This window comes from Coloeus monedula (genome assembly GCF_965178545.1).
Source record: "Coloeus monedula genome assembly, chromosome: 4".
Classification (NCBI taxonomy): Eukaryota; Metazoa; Chordata; class Aves; order Passeriformes; family Corvidae; genus Coloeus; species Coloeus monedula.
The window spans coordinates 25,408,113-25,426,129 of record NC_138784.1 but is presented as its reverse complement, the minus strand read 5'-3'; the positions used below and the strand labels follow the sequence as shown (position 1 = coordinate 25,426,129).

The 18,017-nt window shown below is 49.2% G+C and overlaps 1 protein-coding gene across 1 annotated transcript; it reads right to left on the bottom strand.

Annotated features, from left to right (window-relative positions):
* Nucleotides 1–5,291: 5,291 nt before the first annotated feature.
* On the bottom strand, nucleotides 5,292–14,122 carry TAB1 (TGF-beta activated kinase 1 (MAP3K7) binding protein 1). Its single transcript, XM_082279570.1, has 11 exons — nucleotides 14,060–14,122; nucleotides 13,143–13,279; nucleotides 12,797–12,950; nucleotides 12,094–12,180; nucleotides 11,399–11,537; nucleotides 10,806–10,919; nucleotides 8,273–8,384; nucleotides 8,022–8,166; nucleotides 7,421–7,643; nucleotides 6,977–7,133; nucleotides 5,292–5,961 (listed from the first exon to the last, which is right to left on the bottom strand). The coding sequence occupies exons 1-11, from the start codon at nucleotides 14,090–14,092 to the stop codon at nucleotides 5,754–5,756; spliced, it is 1,509 nt and encodes a 502-aa protein (XP_082135696.1). The 5' UTR covers nucleotides 14,093–14,122; the 3' UTR covers nucleotides 5,292–5,753.
* Between the last annotated feature and the right edge of the window lie 3,895 nt (nucleotides 14,123–18,017).

Sequence of the window (18,017 nt, the reverse complement as noted above, 5' to 3'; positions counted from 1 at the left end):
TTCCTGGCGCGGGTGGCTGGTGGTCCTTGCACAGGGGTTGCACAGTGGGACTGGAGGTTTGATCGAGACAAGGCCCTGGGGCTCTCCCCTCCCCTTGTGCACTACCTGTGTGCATGGGACTACCCTCTCCCTGGCTGTATGAGCAGGACCCTGCCTGGCTGCCTCAGAGGTCATGGATGCACCAGGGCTTTGGCCATTTTTCTGAGTAGGTTTGCAGTCAGGACAGGCATCAGGGGGCTCTGGCACCAACAAGGGCAGGAGGAGCCCAGAGTGCACAGGCAAACAAGAGCATTTACCTGTTGTGCTTCAATGCCAGCTGCTGTTGGAGCCGCTGGAGTGAGGGACTTTCCGAATCTCTGAGGCATGAAACCACTAATAGCTCAGCTTTGATCCCACTAGTTTGAAAGGAGTCCTGAATTTTCCAAAGCAACCAACTCTCATCAGAGGTTGGAGGCTGCCACCTTTGCCCATTTTCACTTTGGTTGGGAATGCTCTGAGCTGTGCGTCTGGAAATGCCCAACTACCTCAAGGAACCTCAGTTTTGTACGACTGGGCCTGTGGCTGCTTTTGGAAACAAACCACAGTGGCTTCCCAAGGTATTTTGGTGACTGATGGCGGCTTTAGTGCCATGGTAACCACAAGGGTTTTGTGCAGAAGCGTTTCTGTAACTTCTGAAGTGGGAAATGTGGGGTTGTCTGCCCTTCCAGAACCTCTTGCTCTCGGAGTCTTGACTTTCCTTGCTACCAGTCCTTTGGACATCAAAGCAGCTGGTTCACTGAGGACCTTGTTCTGCAGAAAGGACCTGGTGTTGCTCTCCACAATCAATTGTTTTTTGTAAGGAAGAGAAAAGCTCTTTGCGCAGCTCAGGCAAAACTAGCAGAAGAAATGCAGAGTTTCTAGGTCATGCTGGTTTTGAGAGATGAGTTAAAAAGAGAAAAGAGCTTAGAAGACTCTTGAAACACTGAGCAGTGAGAGGGCCAATGGCTAAGCATTGCATATCCCAAAAGACTGAATCCTCTTTCACATGCCTTGGAAACACCTCGTCCCTTCTCACAGGGCTCCTGCTGCTTGCAGCCCAGTGAGCCCATGGGTGAACTGATGCTTGTTTGGGGGAAGCATAGAGGGGAAGATTCACCTCCAAGCAGGAAGCCGTAGTGCTGCATCCTTCCTATCTGCCCTGGCTCTCTGGAGCATTCCCAGCCTTTTTCTTTCCATGCTCCACTGGAGTCTAATCCTGCATGCAGAAAATTCCTCATGCATTTTGCTCTTATTCCTTCAGGGCATCTGTTTTCTCTTTCATTCTGTCTGGCTGTTCACCAGCCTGAACTCAGTTACTCTAATCCCTCCATCTTCAGTGATGTTCTCAGCTCCACATAATAAATATTAACAGCTTACACGTATCTTGGGGTTCTTATGCAAGGGCTCCAAATAGCTTTATGGTTCATAGGCACATGGGGCTCACTTTATTTGCCAGCAAAATACAGCCTTCGATGAGACAGCAGTTGTTTAGCAACCTACAGTGACAACACACAATAGCTAAGACGGGAAGTAAAGATAAATATCGTATCCATTTGAAACTCCAGGAGGGGATTGGAGTTGGCAGAATATAAGTACTCATGCTGAATTTTTGCCAGAATGCTCTGAATAGCATTCCTATGCTTACAGAAAGAGCTATAGGATTTAAAATACCTAACCCATCCCTGGGGGTTTATTTACAACTCACATAAATGGCATGCACGTTTTGGGATGCCAGTGATGCTCTTCACTGGAGAAAGGCAAGTCACTTGAGTAATGAACTGTACAGGATTACTCTAAAGCCCTTCCTCAAACATTCTGAGGAAGGAAAAATCAGATTATTTTGTATAAACACCTATCTATTAGCTATCAAATTAAATGATATTTTTATCTTTTAGACAGATTCACCCTTCAGCTATGGCTATCTCCACCCTGAGAAGACACCAGGCCGATTGTGGCATTTTTTCAGTGGTGCCACAAACTCTTTGATCTGCTAACACTAAAAGCTTTAATGTGGTGGAGAAAAAAAGAGAGGAGAGGGGAGGGGAACACATTCCTTCCTCTTCAGAGCATGATGGCTGTGGGAGCAGAGACTCTGGTTGAGGACGCTGCATTACCCTTGTGTGATCCAGGGAGCACTGGTGGCATCAAGTGGCACTTGTTCACCATGTGCCTCTTCCCTATTGGAAAGTTCAGGTGTGACAAAAGCAACAAAGTGAATGGGAACAAACCAGCCTGTCTCAGCTTCAGCTGATGCCTTGGCTGCTGAAGAAAGCCCAAGCCCTGTGTGACTTACCCACAGGCCATGTACTGGAGCCAAGCATTAACTGCTGGCCATGACCCTTCCTGGCTATCCTCTGCTATTTAAAGATTTTGTTATAAATGGGTGTTCTGTTCAGTTAATGGAGAGCTTAAAATAAAAAAGTCCCTGGTGATCCTTCAGCAACAGAGATGCTGAGAACCTCAGTTTAAGGTGACATCCATAGTGTCCCCCATTTCCTGACTCCCAGACCACAAGCTTGAGACTTTTCATGTCTCCCTCTGATGGCTTATTCCACCCCATGCCAGGGTGGACACAACCACCCTTTCCCAGTGCTGCAGAGCCCCCCATGTTTGTCCTGGGATCATAAGATGTATGGGGGGGCAGGAGGGGCAGGCAGCTGCCAGCACAGATGTCTCACCAACATCCACCAAGCTCCCTCCACTGGGTGTTCCCTACTGAGCTGCTGGAAAGATTTCTCAGCAGAGGAGAAGCAAGGAGGGACAGAAAATTAGGGATGGGATGGACAAGGGGGCACCTCTTGTCTCCCATACAGGCATTTCCACCTGGTGAGGTGATAACCTCCCAGCCTGTCTCACTGGCCTGAGCACCTCCAATGACCCTCAGCCAGTGCCCAGAGCTCAGGGACATGCAAAGCATTCCTGCTACTCCCATTCCAGGGATAGGACTTCTCATTTCTACCCTTGTCTTACAGGGGAATAACTCTTGAATAATAGTATTAGCTGTCTTTAAGACAAACTTATCCTGCATATTCAGATCTTAAGTTGCCAGCTTCTCTCCAGCAGTCCTGTGAAGCATAGCTAGCTGCACTGTTTTTCTCTGCCTGGGTCTTTACATTTCTAGTGGTTTTGAATTTCACTGCACTGCAAAAAGGCCTCTGCTCTTGTTTCTAGAGATCTCTCTGGTTCTGTCCTCTTCCAGCCACTCCTTCATTTTAAAGGGGCAGGGGAGAGGAGGTTTTTCCACTGTTGTTACAACCTGCATCTTCCCCTCGCTCCCTGAGGACAATATTAAATACTGATATTGGCTCATGAGCCTCCTGCCCCTGTACACAATGTTCAGTCTGTTCCTTTGACCTGAACTCCTAAGCCATGGCTTACAGAGCATGCACAGAAAAACCTACTTCCCTCCCCCTTTTCCCAGTGGCTGTACAGGCACAGCTTAGTGTGATCCACCCTCTCCTACCCACTTTATTTTTTTGTACTTCCTAAACTGGTAATGATGCCTAAGGATCAGTTTGTTTTGCGTGATCTGCTTTATATAAGTGTGTTGGCAATTCTTAAACTTTTATCTGGAGCATCCACTTGCTGGAATATTTCCCATTGGAACGGTTCTCGGTATAAGTTCACAAATACCAGAGATAAATGGGATAGGGGAATAAGCAAGAAAAACTTGTTTATACAGCTATTGAAATCTGTGCCAGGTTAGGGAATGTAGAATAGGACAAAACCTTTTCAATTCCATTTTAGTCCTTACCAGCATCACATTATCCTGTTAAATAGCCACACAACAATCTGGAGGATAGGACCCCTAGGTCAAATGACATTTTGGAGCAGCCCTGGACAGCAAGGCCAGGCTGGACTCGGATACCTGAACTCTCTGCTCCTTGCAGGGCAGAGGACAGGGTTGAGGGACTGCCAGCCCCTGCCTGGTTCAGCCTTGGGGACAGGGTACCAAACCTCCCGCAACTCTGCTGCTTTGCCTCCACACCACAGAACGTCACCTCCCTGGCAGGGCTGGAAGGGTCTCGACAGGAGGTGCCTGTGCTGGCATGACCATCACACCCAGCCTGCCTGGGAACTACAGGGGGACAGGGAAACACAAGCTTCTGCAGGCAGTCCTACAGCACACGGAATCTCGCAGGGCAAAGCCGTGCCAGGGGGACCTGGAGGGGGCACAGGCAGAGAGCCACCCACCAACACAGGAGGGATCCCTGCTGTGCCTTCCGAGGAAATGGGCATTTCTCACCGCTCTGATCCTGCCCACATATTTCTCAGTGAACTCAGGTCTTGCCTCTGGGCACTCACTGCTATTTAATTTATCCAAAGGGATAAATCCCCCTCTCCTACTTTCCAGGCTGGCATGCCACAACCGCCTCAAACCTGCACACATCAGGGCTTGGCTACACACTGGCCATAACTACAACAGCCCCTGCTACATCATCCTAATCCCCTCCCATTCCCCTTCTTACTAAAATGACAAGTCTGGATGCAAAACTAAACGCGGGAAGGAACCCCGGCGAGTTCTTCCTCTTGCCCCTTCTCCTCTAATCCCCGCTAGCCCTCTCCAGGCTTTGCCTGGTGCCTCATCACAACCCCCCAGAGGTCCCAGGTGCTGCGGGTCACCCCCGAGGCCTCCCGTGTTTGCTGGGGAAAGGCTCTCAGGGAGCGAGGAAGGCTCAGGGGACGGCCCGAGCAGGGAGGGAAGAGCCTCGCTTGCCGCCTGCCGTCGGAAATCTGAACTGAAGATCGCCGTGATCCCGACACCTCGGCCAGCAAGTGCAGGCCTGGGCTCACGCCAGTGTGCAGCCAGCAAGACCCCTCGTCCCGTCGCTGCACACCTCCCCTCTCTGACACGAGGGAGCCCAACTGCATCTTCAAGGCACCACGACAGAGTTGTGACTTCCAGCTGTGCACCACCAAGCGCCTGCACAGGGAAACTTCATTACAAACTCCACCTGCCCTCTACAACTTTCCAGATGGCCTACATTAAGGGAAACAAGGTGCATGTTACTTATGATAAACAATAACCTGTATTTATGGTTTGACTCTAAGCCATAATTCAGTGCCAAAGCTCAGCAAATAAGTAAAGAAAGAGCTTATGCTTTTAAATCACCTGCAATGCTTCAGGCCACTCTTTTAGCAGAAGCTTTCCTGCTGCAAGGTGCAAGCCTCTGTTCTGGAGGAATAGAAGGTTTCACCAGGAGAAGCTGTCACACCCACACACGACATTGTAAGGAAGAGAGCAAGCCACACAGGTGCCAATGACTGTAGCTATAAGTTATTTATTCTGCAAAATAGAGGTATCTTCTATGGAGTTGAACACTGGAATCACAGCATTATGAACTGAGTTGTGGAAACATTATGACAGCACACACACACACGCAGGCACACACGTGTACACCTACACACGCGCACACACGCAGCCTTCGTACGGGCCCCACTCCTGCACGCTCCACATGGAGCCCTCTCTGCACCTTTATTTGCAAAAACCTGCGGTGAGGGTTGCATTCAAGACCCCTTCCCCTATTCACAGGGCTTCCCAGGGCGGGTCAGGATTGGGAACATGGCACAGGCAACACGTGTGTAGTGCACAAGACCCCCTGCCCAGTGTCCAGCACATCCTGGAGAGGAGTTAGCTCTGGGCAGAATGCAGCCCTCAGTGGAACACTCTCACTCTTGCCGCAGTCTTTGCCCACGCAGCTGAGCACAAGGTGTCTGCAGGAGGCAGACACATGTTAGGACACAGTCAGTGCTCCCTGCTCGCCATGGTCCATGTTCCAAAGCCGGTAAAACTCTGCGAAATCCACATAGGGCTCCACACGCCCATCCTCATCTGGCTGGAGCGAGTGGGTGGGGCGGGAGCGGAAGAGACCTCCATCTGAACTCGAGCTGCTGCTCTGCGTGTGAGTATTGGTTGACTGCAGCGTCACAGTTGGGCTTTGGCTAAGGAGGGAAAAAGAGAGAACATAAGCATCTTTATTCTACTCCATCTGATGCATTGGACAAGAAAAGCACCAGAACAAGCACCAGTTTCTTCACAGATCAAGCTATCCTAGCAGACAGCTAAAAAGTTGCAGTCACTTGCTCTATGAGAGCACTACAAGTGTTGAGAACTGATTGGAATTGACAAACACCAAAGGTATCTAATTCACATTAACTGTAAGGCCTTAAGTACAACCAGGCATATGAGCAACAGAGGAAGCAGAAAAAAACAGGCATGCACTCTGCTGGCCTCCCCATACCCAGAACAGTACGAGCTTTACGGGAAGAGTCTGGCAGCAAGGAAAGCTATTCTTGCATGCCCTGTGCTGCAGCCAAGGCAGCTCTAGTGCGTCAGCCTCATTGTTTCTGGAGCTACAGAGCACAATACCCACAGTGCTTCTTCACTGGGCAGTGTGCACACACCACCCTGTGCCAAGGGCTCAACATAAACCACAGCCACTAACTAGTATGACACTGCAGAGTGGATCCAAAGAGGACCCAGTTCTAAGATTTATCCACTTTTTTTTTTCCCCTGGGCTCTGCCTATAAGCAAATCAACTTCAGCAGCATAGCCTCCCCAGGAGCTTTACAGGTGACCCACAGAGTCCCTCTTTCTTACTAAAATGAAGGGCATCCACAGTCCCTCTGTGCACAGCACCCAACACACTTGGCACATGAGATCCAAAGAGAAGGGCTGCTCACTGCCAGAATGCCTTCCACGAACAGCAGCAGATGCTGCTCCCAAGGCATGTCGCCAGAGCTGGCTTCAGAGCTGTTGCCTCACTCATTCCCACTCCTCACACAATTGCTTTCCAGCTAACACGTTATGCTGGCTGTCAATACTGTTAGTGGGGGGGAGCACATTCCAGATAAGGGAATGACTGACAGGTAACTGACAGCTGTCTCTGCTTTTCAACCACTTTATACAGTGTGAGGTGCAGGGAAAACTGTGGGTAGCAAGAGAGCAGGACTTTACTTAGTGAGGGTGGGGGTGGCTTCATCCAGAGTTGAGCTGCTGTGGGCACCATTGACCATCTGGCCTTGAGAAGGCATGACAAGAGACAGCGTGACACTTGTCTTGCTTGTGCTTTGGGAGCTGGAATATGGCACAGAGACTGGGTAGACACGGCCTCCTGAGAAGGGAGAAAACAGAAGTTATAAAATGCAGTTCAGACATGAGCAACTGGGGGTGCAGCACAGCAGCAAAAAACCCCAAGAATTTATATCCAAATGCCTTTGATGCTGTACTGTATCCTGTCAAATTGTCACAGATTCCATATCTCAAAAGCCCATCATCTGTTTAATATAAAAATTCCTTCTACACCAACTACCTCCTCTCCCAATGTGAGGTGAGCACTGGATCAATCCAGAGATCTTATCTTCCTCCCCCCCATTTTGTTTCATGCTCTCCCCAACACACCTTGTGTTGGTGTCAGCGTGGGCTGGCTCATCTCACCCAGGGGGTACCCAAAATTCCTCACAAGCAGCGTCATGTCTTCGTGACGGGGACAGAACTTGGACCGCTCCCCACCACTGGCAAAAGTGTCACAGTGAATGCGCTTTACCCGGTCCACTACTGCTTGTGCCACAGCATCCAGTGACGTCTGCTTGGCAAACTCTGTGGCTATCATGGCTGCAATTTCCTGAGCAGAGAAGGAAAAAAAAAAATCACCAGAAGAAAGATTTCTAGGAGATTTTGGAGGAAACCTTTTCCTGCCATCTGATCTAAGAGTTTTTATGGCAACTAATCTGACTGTGATGCTTACCTGCTGAAAATGTGCCTTTGTGCCTTGAGTCATCCCACTCCCTTTAATGGGCTACTCCTAAGGGACAGGCAGCTGCCTAGAAGAACTGGTTTGGCAAAGCAGCTCCCATATTATTAAACTGGAATGGGGTGGCACAGGCATTCAGCCTGGCCAGCACTGACAGGACAGATGAGGAGTTCAGCCTGTATGAGAGCAGCTGACACCACTGGAGTGAATCAATAGCCACGGGAATGTTTCCCTTGTGAGCAGGCTCACCTGGTTGGCCTGCCCAGGCCCATGAGCTGCCTCCAGTGCTTTGTAGAGCCCTTCAGACATGAGCACCAAGAATCCTGTCACCCCATCCAGTGAGTGCCCTCCGTGGATTTCAGGCTCTGCTATGATGGGCTTAGATTTAGCAGCACTGGAAAGAGACAGTAATTTAACATTTAATGGTGACATAGTAGGTGAGAGTGGAGTGATCATGAAGAAAAGGAGGGCTTGAAACCCCAAAGTTGACTTTTTCTGACCTGAGCAGTTCAATATCAGTATAGCCGTATTTGACTTTGTAATCTCCAATGCGCCGAGTGCTTTCCTGCCCACGAATAGTTCCCACTTGTTTTATTTTCCCTGCATCCAAGCCTGCCAGATTGAAAACCAAAAATGTTTCATTAACTTTGTGAAACTTGCAGAACTTCCTCTGAGAAAAGAAATATCCACAGCTACATAGGACTGTAAGACAAAACGAGACACCAAAGAATCATCAGGAACATATAAACATCATCAGAACCATCTAAAAAGGGAGAAAAGGAGTAGCAGTTTGCTGTGTTTCAAGGGACACCTTTTCATTAGTTCCAAGCTGGGAAGGAGAGGGAAGGAGGGAGACACACGCAGCCCAACAGGCATACTCTAAATGCAACAGCTGGCCCTGAGACAAAGCGCACATCCTGCTCCTAAGCCACCAGCAGCAGCTGGCCTGGGTGCGCAGGCATTTGGCAAAAAGGCAGGGGAACATCTGCATCTGTCAGCTCTGGGCTGTGTGATGGGAGGAGAAGGCAGGAACGAGGAAAACATATGTGAAGGATTCTGCTTTTTCTTCCACCTGTAATTGGCCCCTGCTCCTAAGCTCCACATGACAATTTCAGTAATACATTAGACTGCAGAGAGAGGTTGTGGAGTCTCCCTCACTGGAGATATTCATGAATCTGTACAACATGCTCAGGGATGACCCTCCTCGAGCAGAAGCTTGCACCAGATGAGCCAGTTCAACCTTACCCATGCTGTGATTCTGAGAAAAGACCTACCTACAAGAGGCACTGAATTTGCTTAAGTGCTCAAATTCATATGGGCTTCTCCTAAAATAAGAACAATGATCAGTCAAGTATTTATTTAAATAAACTTATGGGGAAATAGCTCTGGCAGAGGCTAGGAAGTAATCCCATCTTGCTGCTACTATTTGAGGCAGGACTTGGAGCAGATGAGCCACTTACCTGATCTGTTGTGGCAACCCCCCTTTCCTCATTATACCTAGAGCTATCAGCCAGAACACATTGAGATTTTATCTAGGGATGACTGTCCTCAGTACAAGGTGAAGGTAGGGGTCCAGCTGAAATTCTCCCTTTGAGTCAAACCAAGCCTTGTTGCACAGATGGCTCTGCACCTACCCCAGCAGTAAGACACAAGTCCTCCATCTGCTGCAGACCACAGCTGACTCATCGACACGGCCTGGCTCATTTGCCAGCTCCTGGCAGGGGGGTACACGCCATCGACAGACACAAACAGAGGGAGGCTCACAGGACGCCAGAGGGGTCATGTCTAAACCACAGCAACTCTCCCAGGGCACCGAACAAGCTGTGATATGCTGGCTGAAGGACCACAAAAGCACAAGACCTCTCCCACTCTTCCCTCAAGACAGGGGTGGCACAGGCAAATGCTATCCCCACTACCTCATCTCTGTGCTTCAACCTAGCCCAACAACAACCTCCCTTGGGCCCCCAAAACAGCCTGTGTGCACTGTCTTGTTCCACAGGATCTTCCTTCTGCTGGGGCTGTAGGCAGGAGCACCAGTGCTGCACCAAGTTAAGGCTGGTACATCTAACAGATCCCTGTTCTCCTATGGACTGCAGCTAAATTCTGCATTTTTAGCAGTAAAAACACAGTCAAGAAGTCCCTTTCCCTGGATTCTTGTATTCAGTCTTCTGTTTCACGGCACATATCCCTAGTGCAGGAGTAGGAGTAAAAGTGGAAATGAAAGAGAAATAGAATAAAACAAGACCTAGCAGCAGAAATTACCGCATCAACAGCCTCATGTGGTAAGAATGTATCTGCCAGGTGAATCTAATGAAGAATGCCACCTTAGATCTACCTAAATAAAAGTACAGCACCCAAGTATCTCAATAAGAAGAATTTGGTACTAGCAATCACACAAGTGGTCTGGGTTAGCTCTAGACCAAGAAAGAAAACATGTCAAACACTGTAAAGGAAAAGAGAAATTGCCTAAGGCAAAATGTCAGCATTAAGACTTCAACAGTTACTGATGTGAGAGCAGTAAATGCCAGTGCTTGGCCTGGCTCTGTCTGAAGTGAAGCTGCTTTTTTTCAGCAGCAGCTTGTACAAAGGCATATTGAAATGTACCATCCTGAGGGTGAGGCATCACACAGAACTTAAAGCAGCATAACTGTGGTCTGCCTCCACAGGAGCCGTCATACATTGTCCGCTTCACTTCTACCCTCTGGCTCTGTGCTTCCACTCCTGCCTTCCTATCGACTACAGCAACAGCTGGAGCACAAATCAATGCCAGTTTGGCAGCTGGACACAAAACTAACACTCCAAACTTGAAACAAAGGCATAGTTTTCTGCTGGGTCAGTGAGAGAGCTTACTCACTCTGTAGCCCCAGAATGGCTAGAAAGGCACAAAAAGAAGGCACTGAACGTGTCATCTGAAAACACAGTAAGCTTCTTTTTGTGGTTATTTATTGTTCCTGTGGCTTGAGTCATTCTTGGTGCCCCAGATAAACAGCCATGCGATGTTCTCAGCTAAGAACACAAAATCCAAATACTCACCCAGCTGAGAGAAGCGAAAAAGTTCATCCTCATTCTCTGTTGTATGGTCCACGTTGAGCTGAGTCACCTGCAGCCCATCCACCGTGGACTTGCATAGCAGTGCCCGGTTGGTACCTGCAGTGGGAGCAGCGAGATGAGGCACCAGATAGCTCTGCCGTTAACAGGGAGAACATATCCAAAGGGAAAAGGAACAGAGTGGGGAATAAAGACAGAAAAGAAGAGAAAGGCTCATGTACTGTCTCATCACAATCTCCAAAATGTAACCTTGCTAGCAGCATAGTGGGTCTGCTAGGCAGCTCTCCATCCAGACCTGAGCTGGTACCTCCCAAGAAAGCTCTGTATTTCTCAGAGAGCCTGCACTACTCCTCTCAACCCGTTTTCCCTCTGTTCTTTGGCCATACACACCACATCACCCAACATCTGCAGGGATGAAGAGCCAGGCTGATTTCAAGTGCTTGTATAAGTAGCAAGCATATCACTGCTTGGCCACAGACCAAAGAAACTGTCCCCCACATTCAAATTTCTTTTACTTCCTAGAGCCCCTGCCATCCACAGGAATGCTGAGACAGAGCCACTGACAAAAACCAACTCACCCACATTGGCAATGTAGAGCTTGTTGTTGAGAACGACAGCCACAATAGCCATGGCTCCTCCAGAGATCTCCTGCTCTACAACCTTCAATCTCTCCACAATCTTCTGGTACTGAGGAGGGAGCTGGTGGTGAGGAACACCCTGGAAGCCAAAATGAGGGAGAAGCTTAAACACACAGTCCACAACACAGAAATCACAGCTGGAATAAAAATTCTGTAGGGAGGGGACTCATCCTGACATGCTTTGTGTCACGCCTGTAGAAGACATATAATTTTTTTGTTCAATCCCAGTGAATGACACAGCTTTGATATGGTTCTGGAGAGGACAGTCCAGTACACCTGAAGAACAGAGCCCATATGTGCCCAGATGCCATGTAAATTTGAGGCCCTGCCTCTCATCTGCATGGCTTTGTCCTAGAAGAGCCACATGTACAGGCTGAACTCCTCTCTGTGATACACTCAGTTCCTTATTCAGATAACCAATGATAGGTCTAAGCAGTGCCAGTATGAACAGTGGGAACTCTGCGATATGGACCAAGGCACTTGCCTCACTTCATGCAAGCGTCCAGAAGAGAACCACAGAGAAGTAACTTTCACTTACAGCCTTCCTTGGATCAAACTGACTAATATGCCCAAACCTCATCCAGCAATCTGGAAGGTGGGACCTCCAGCAAGCTCTGCTCTTAAAGTTCCATTACCTCTGGCAGCTGAGACTGCAGACTGGCCTTCTCTGCCAAGGCATCATCAATGGACTCCAGGAAACTTCTTTCCACCACATCAAAAGCCTAAAAAAGACCATAAAGAGAAACTAAACTCTCACCCAATGCCTACAGACCTTTGGGGCTACCCATCCTCACCTCTCTAAGATCAGCTCATAAGACTGCATGATCACTGTACATACAGACATTCAAGGATCACTACAGCATATCGAAACACAATTGTTTCAGCACAACTAGTTAACAACTTGTAAAAACAATCCGCAACAACTCAAAACAGCAGACAACACCATAAAAATTACATTCACAGCAGTGTCAGAGACCTATCTGATCTTGTGTGTTAATCCTGTCACTCAAGAAAGTGCACTCACAAATCCATCTCCCCACACATTAACTTTTCCCCTTCACTCACTGTCATCTCCTCCACAGGCTGACTTGTTCCTACATGTCCAGTGAAGACTGGCTGCAGCTTCCTGGAGAGCTCTCAGCACTGTGCTGATGGAGCCAGGGGACAGATGGGTATGAGGCGGGAGTGAAACAAAGCACTACAGATGCTCAGGATGAGTGCAACTGCAACCACCAGATGTTTCCAACCCCCACAGAAACCAGATGCTGCTCCCCCGATGGCAAAGTGGAGGTGGGTAGTGCGAGAGGCAGGAGCTGCTCCCACTCAAAGCTTCTTTACCTGCAGCAGAACTCGACGCACGTCAGCATCGCTGTGATCTGCATGGAGCTGGCCCAGCAGCAATTCTGCAGAGAGTCTCTGACCCACGAAGTTGGTGACTCGGTTGCCATCATAACCATTGAAGACACCATAGAGGTAGCAGTTGTTCTCACTCCTGCCAAAATGGGAGGAGTGAGAAGCAAAAAGGTCACAAATGTCTGTAAGACACAGATACAAGTAGCAAGTTCCCAGAGACACCTCTTGCATGCTCAGGTGCCATCCTCTTCTTCCAAGTCCTGTGGGACAATACCTCTTTTACCTGGTCTTGTGCTAGCAGGAGTCGGTGTCCCGGGTGCAACCCACTTACCTGAATTTTAACCAGTTATCTTCCAAGGGGTGACCCTCTGTCCCCTTGCCATCTGCACTGTAGGAACGGTTTGGAGCTGAGCCCACTCCAGAGAGATGGCAGGATGGTAAGTCATCTGTCCAACTGGGCTGTTGTTCCTGGCAGACAAGAAGAGGGAAGAGACCATGTAAACCCCAAGCAATGTGAAGTGAGGATCGTAGTCCAGAACAGGTTACCAGTCCACCCCCACCCTCTTCTCAACCCTTCTCCCTCTGCTAACTAGGAGCACAGCCAATAACTCCGTATTTCCCTGCTGCAGAACAGGATCGCTTACCACATCCCTTCCCTCTGACGCTGAGCTCTGGCTGCACTTTGGCTCTTGCTAACAAGAAACCAGAACCGAAATCTGCATGCAAGTTTTACACTCCATACAGCACAGCACTAGCTTAGCTATTCCTATGGTATATCAGATCCTCGCGCACCCGTGGCACGGGAGTACAGGGAAAGCTCTGGATTCTCCCAGGACTACTCACCCAGGACAAGGGGCTGGGGCCGGCTGCTGCAGCCAGCAATTAGAGAGACATCCCTGGGGCGGCCATCTCCCTCTCGGCCTGCAGACGCCAGCTGCCCCCTCACACAGCGGGGCACCCCGCAGCACTGGCACGGCCCCCGCAGCCACCTGTCGCTCACCGTGCGCTGCAGAGCGGCCGGCCAGCCCAGGGTGCGGATCGCTGACCACGCAGGGACCCCCGCGGGCCGAGACCCCCTGCCCTGAGGCGGCACAGGGGGCGAGGGCGCAGCAACCCACCGCCCCGCTGCGGGGGGACCTCCCCTTTCCCACACGGCAGCGCGGGGGGCGGGTGAGGAGGAGGCCCGGGGACTCCCTCGCACCCACCTGGGGGGTGCGTGTGCACGGAGGGGGGGAAGGTGCCACTCACACTCTGCAGCAGACTCCTCCTCTGCGCCGCCATCTTGGAGCGGGAGCGGCCGCCTCCCGCCCGCCCTCCGCCGCCACAGCTCGGGCCCGCTCAGGCCCCGCCCCCGCGTGAGGCGGCGCCGGGCAAGGTCCGAGGGAAAGCCCACGGAACTGGAATGGTTGGGAATTTACCTGTCGTTACACCTTCCTCCTGGTCTGGGCGGAGTGCAGGCTTCTCCATTCCTTACCTGTGGCCTTCAAGTTGTGAGAAAGAAGCACCTGTTGGCTGCCACTGCCAGCGTGTGTGTGTGGAGGAGGAGGAAAGAGGGGCAGGATTGTGAGGATCAGAGAATGATGGGATCATCAAGGTTGGAAGAGCCGTTTGAGATCGTCCAGTCCAACCGTCCACCCAGCACTGACACTGTAAGCCCTAAGCCACATCACCCAGCGCCAGATCCAGATGCCTCTTAAACACCCCCAGGGATGGTGACTCCACCACCTCCATGGGCAACCTATTCCAATGCCTGACCAACAAACGTAACAGTGGGAAAAAAATTCTAGTATCTAATCTGAATCTCCCCTGTCTCATCTTAAGGCCATTTCCTCTAGCTCTCTCACTGCAGGCACAGTAGAAGAGACTGGCCCCGACCTCACTACAACCTCTTTTCATGTGCTGTAGAGAGCGATGAGGTCCCCCCTGATCCTCCTCTTTAGACTAAACAAACCCAGCTCCCTCAGCTGTTCCACATTGGACGTGTTTTCTAGATCTTTCACAAGCCTTGTTGCCCTTCACTGAACCTGCTCCAGCATCTCACTGTCCTTTTTAAAGTGAGGGGCCCAAAACGGAACACAGTACTTGAGGTGCAATTGGTACTGTGAATCCTGGATCCCATGAAATGGGGTCACCCTGAGTGCCAGAGAGCCCTGGTTGAAAAGGTTTTCTTAGCAGTGCATCATGTTCCAAGCAACCTCTAGGGAAGACTCAGCCCAGGTACCAGCTCTCAGCTGCATCCTGTTCCATAGACACCACACCCCTGGCATCCACGTGTCTCAGCTTGGAGTCTTGTCTCCTGCCCTTTCCCTCTCTCTTTTGCAGGCCGTAACAAGGATGTAGTTGGACCATGCCCTCCAGGGAAGCAGTGGGAAGGTGTCTAGAACAACTGACAAGTGGTTCTCAATACTCACTGCAGTTTGGAGCAGTTTTTGGTAGTCTCGAGTCAGGCACAACAGTAAAATCACTTGTGTGCCTGCCTGAGCAAAATCAGGAGATCACTGATTTTGCTCTTGTTTAAGATCTTTTCTCGGCAGACATAGGCTGTTTCCACTGTATCAGCTCAGCTGGGGGAGGAGGGAAGACAAAAGATTCAATCTCATTGCTTTCTCAATATTATAAGTCAGCAGAAGAGCCCTCCAGGAGCCTGAATGGCGTATCTTAATGTGAGTGATGGCCAGCAGTCAGGCTGTGGCAGCGGCAGCTTGGGGAAGAGCCCTGTGTGCTTCCCTTGTGTGTATTGTGGCTGCAGGAGCTCCAACATGAGAGACGTGCAGTTTCAGTCATGGGTAGCAGTGCAGTCATGGTGAGGGTGGGAGTGTCAAATAGTCTTGACTTCCAGCTGTGGCTTGATACGCTTATAATGACATCTTTGTGGCAGATATATTTGATTCAGATGCACTTCAGAAATAATTGCCAGTTAATTAACCTCATTCTGTGGAATGATGCCTTTTGCTGCAGGGGTTTCTGCCAGATGATTCCAGCTTCCTTTCCTGTAAATCCTTTGTCTATTGTTTTGTTACATCTCCAAAATATACAAAGATTACAGATCCTTCCCCTTCATGCGAGGCTCACAAATATACAGACATTCAAGCAGTGTTAGGTACACAGGCAGAATTTCATTTTTTAAAGCTTATATTGTGCAAAGATAGAAGAAAATGCTAAATTTAGAACCTGGGTCTACAAACAAGTTTCCTCAGGTTTAGGCTTCTGTATAAGCTTGGTCTCAGTGATGTCATTCAGAGTATTCCTGTGGGTAAAGCTGTAAATAGGTACAAATAATTATAGGAACAGGTATGAAGTCTGTATTAGAAGTAGGATGGACAGATTTAGTACTGACAAAGGTTTGTTTTCTTGCCAGTATCAAAAGAAGAATTCCTGGTGCTGCAGAAAAACGCATAGCACAGCATTGTCCGTGTCATGAAAAAGCTACAGGCAAGTGTCTTTGCTTTAAAACAGGATGACACTTCTTCAGCATTGCAGCAGCAGCTTATGGTTATTTAATGCCATTGAAGGCTGCAGTCACGCACCTTGATGAGCACAGTCAGACTCTGTCCTTGCTCAGAGCAACACTGAAATCAGCAAGGCTTTGGGTGTGCCCAGAGACTGTCAGCATGCATTGCATTGCAGGACTGGGAATTCAGGAGTCATTTCTGTCTTTTTCTATCCATAAGTGAGTCCTTTTGAGACTAACAAGAGTAGAGTCTGTGTGAGAGTGCGATAAGGCAGAATGTGAAGTCAGTGAGAGAGCAAAACAACTTTCCTAAAGATACAAGATAGAAAATCTGCCACTTTCCTTGTTTGTACAATGGCTTGTCACCTCTTGCAGTTAAAAATGTGCCCTGTTCCTAATTTAAATATCTGGCTTCAGCTTGTAGTCACTAATCTTTGTCATTTGGGTTTATTTTTTTTTCTGCCAGGTTATGCTGGAACACAGACCTGGTGCAAAGCATTTTTTTCTTGGTGAAAATTCTTGTGCCAGATTCTGCCTGGATACTCCTGTGGTTCTGTCACTGAGCTTCTGCCCTAACCTTGAGTGAGTCAATTAATTACTTCATCTGGAAAAAAAGTGAATAGTCGGATTTAGCAAACGAGGCCATTTGCAGCATTAAATGCATGTTTGTCCAGCAATTCACAGTCCTCCAAACAAAAGTGTTACAGGAGCTGGTGAGCTGCTCCATGAACGTCTGCTCACCAAAAGCTTTATGCAGCACTTGGAAGATTAAATACAGCACCAAGTTTCTGTTGGCTGTATTGATCAAGCTTATTTTAATCTTCATTTATGCTTCTTACTTTTTGCAAATCCTGTCAGAAAATGCCATGTGTATTTCCATGCAGCCAAGATCTCCCCAGAAATGAAGGATATTGGTCACTGAACCTCACCATCCATGCACAAGTAAATGAATTATATGATTCACTGGTTACCAGATATACAGCTCCCCCTCTCATGTTAAACTCCCATATTTCTGGTTCCTCCCTCTCTCTGTTTTTTTAATTATTCTCCCATTTTCTCTGTCCCCAGTGCTAGGGATTGTGCACACAGTATTCCTGGTGCCAAGCTGTACTGCTGCCTTCCTGTTTTTATCAAAGCTTTCTCTGCAGGAAAGGAAGAAGCATGGTCACTACTTGGCTGCTGGATGAAAGATGAACAGCATGACTGAGCAACGTGCCATGGAGAGCAGGGAGCTTGGGGCAGCCCCGGCACAGTGCTCTTGCAGGTGCTCAGAAACCGGGAAGCATTTACCGGATTGCTGGCAGAAGCCATCACATCATTTCGTTTCTACTGATCACGTGTGAGATATGTTTAGGGGGATTTTTTTTCTGTTTTGATGATAAAGGAGGCTGGGGCTGGAAAGGAAAGCAGTGATTTTTGGCAAAGCTTGCAGGAGGTGACATGGAAAAAAGGAAGGGTCTCTCTGACAGAGCCAGCTTTCCACACTTGCTCTCCTCCTACGGCAAGCAGAAAGGGGTGGTGGGGGGTGGCGTTGTGAGGCCTCACACAGCTCCACCCCGAGGTCACCTCATCTACCTTTACCAACCTCAGCCTGATGCTTCCCACAGGTACAGGTGCCCTAATGCTCCTCTTCGCAGGCCACTGTTTTGAGGCATGCTGGAAGGGCAGAGAAATAAGATGGGGCAATAGAAAGAACAAGTATTAAGGAAGGAAAGCTGGAAACAACAGATTCTTTCCCCCAGCACCCTCTGAGAG

What these genes read in the sequence shown, in the direction of transcription:
- TAB1 (XM_082279570.1), bottom strand. Translation starts at nt 14,092, where the DNA reads ATGGCGGCGCAGAGGAGGAGTCTGCTGCAGAGT. An exon ending in TGCAGTCTCAGCTGCCAGAG is followed by an intron (nt 11,538 to 12,093) that starts GTAATGGAACTT and finishes TTTGGCTTCCAG; the next exon opens with GGTGTTCCTCACCACCAGCT. An exon ending in ACTGATATTGAACTGCTCAG is followed by an intron (nt 8,167 to 8,272) that starts GTCAGAAAAAGT and finishes GTCTCTTTCCAG; the next exon opens with TGCTGCTAAATCTAAGCCCA.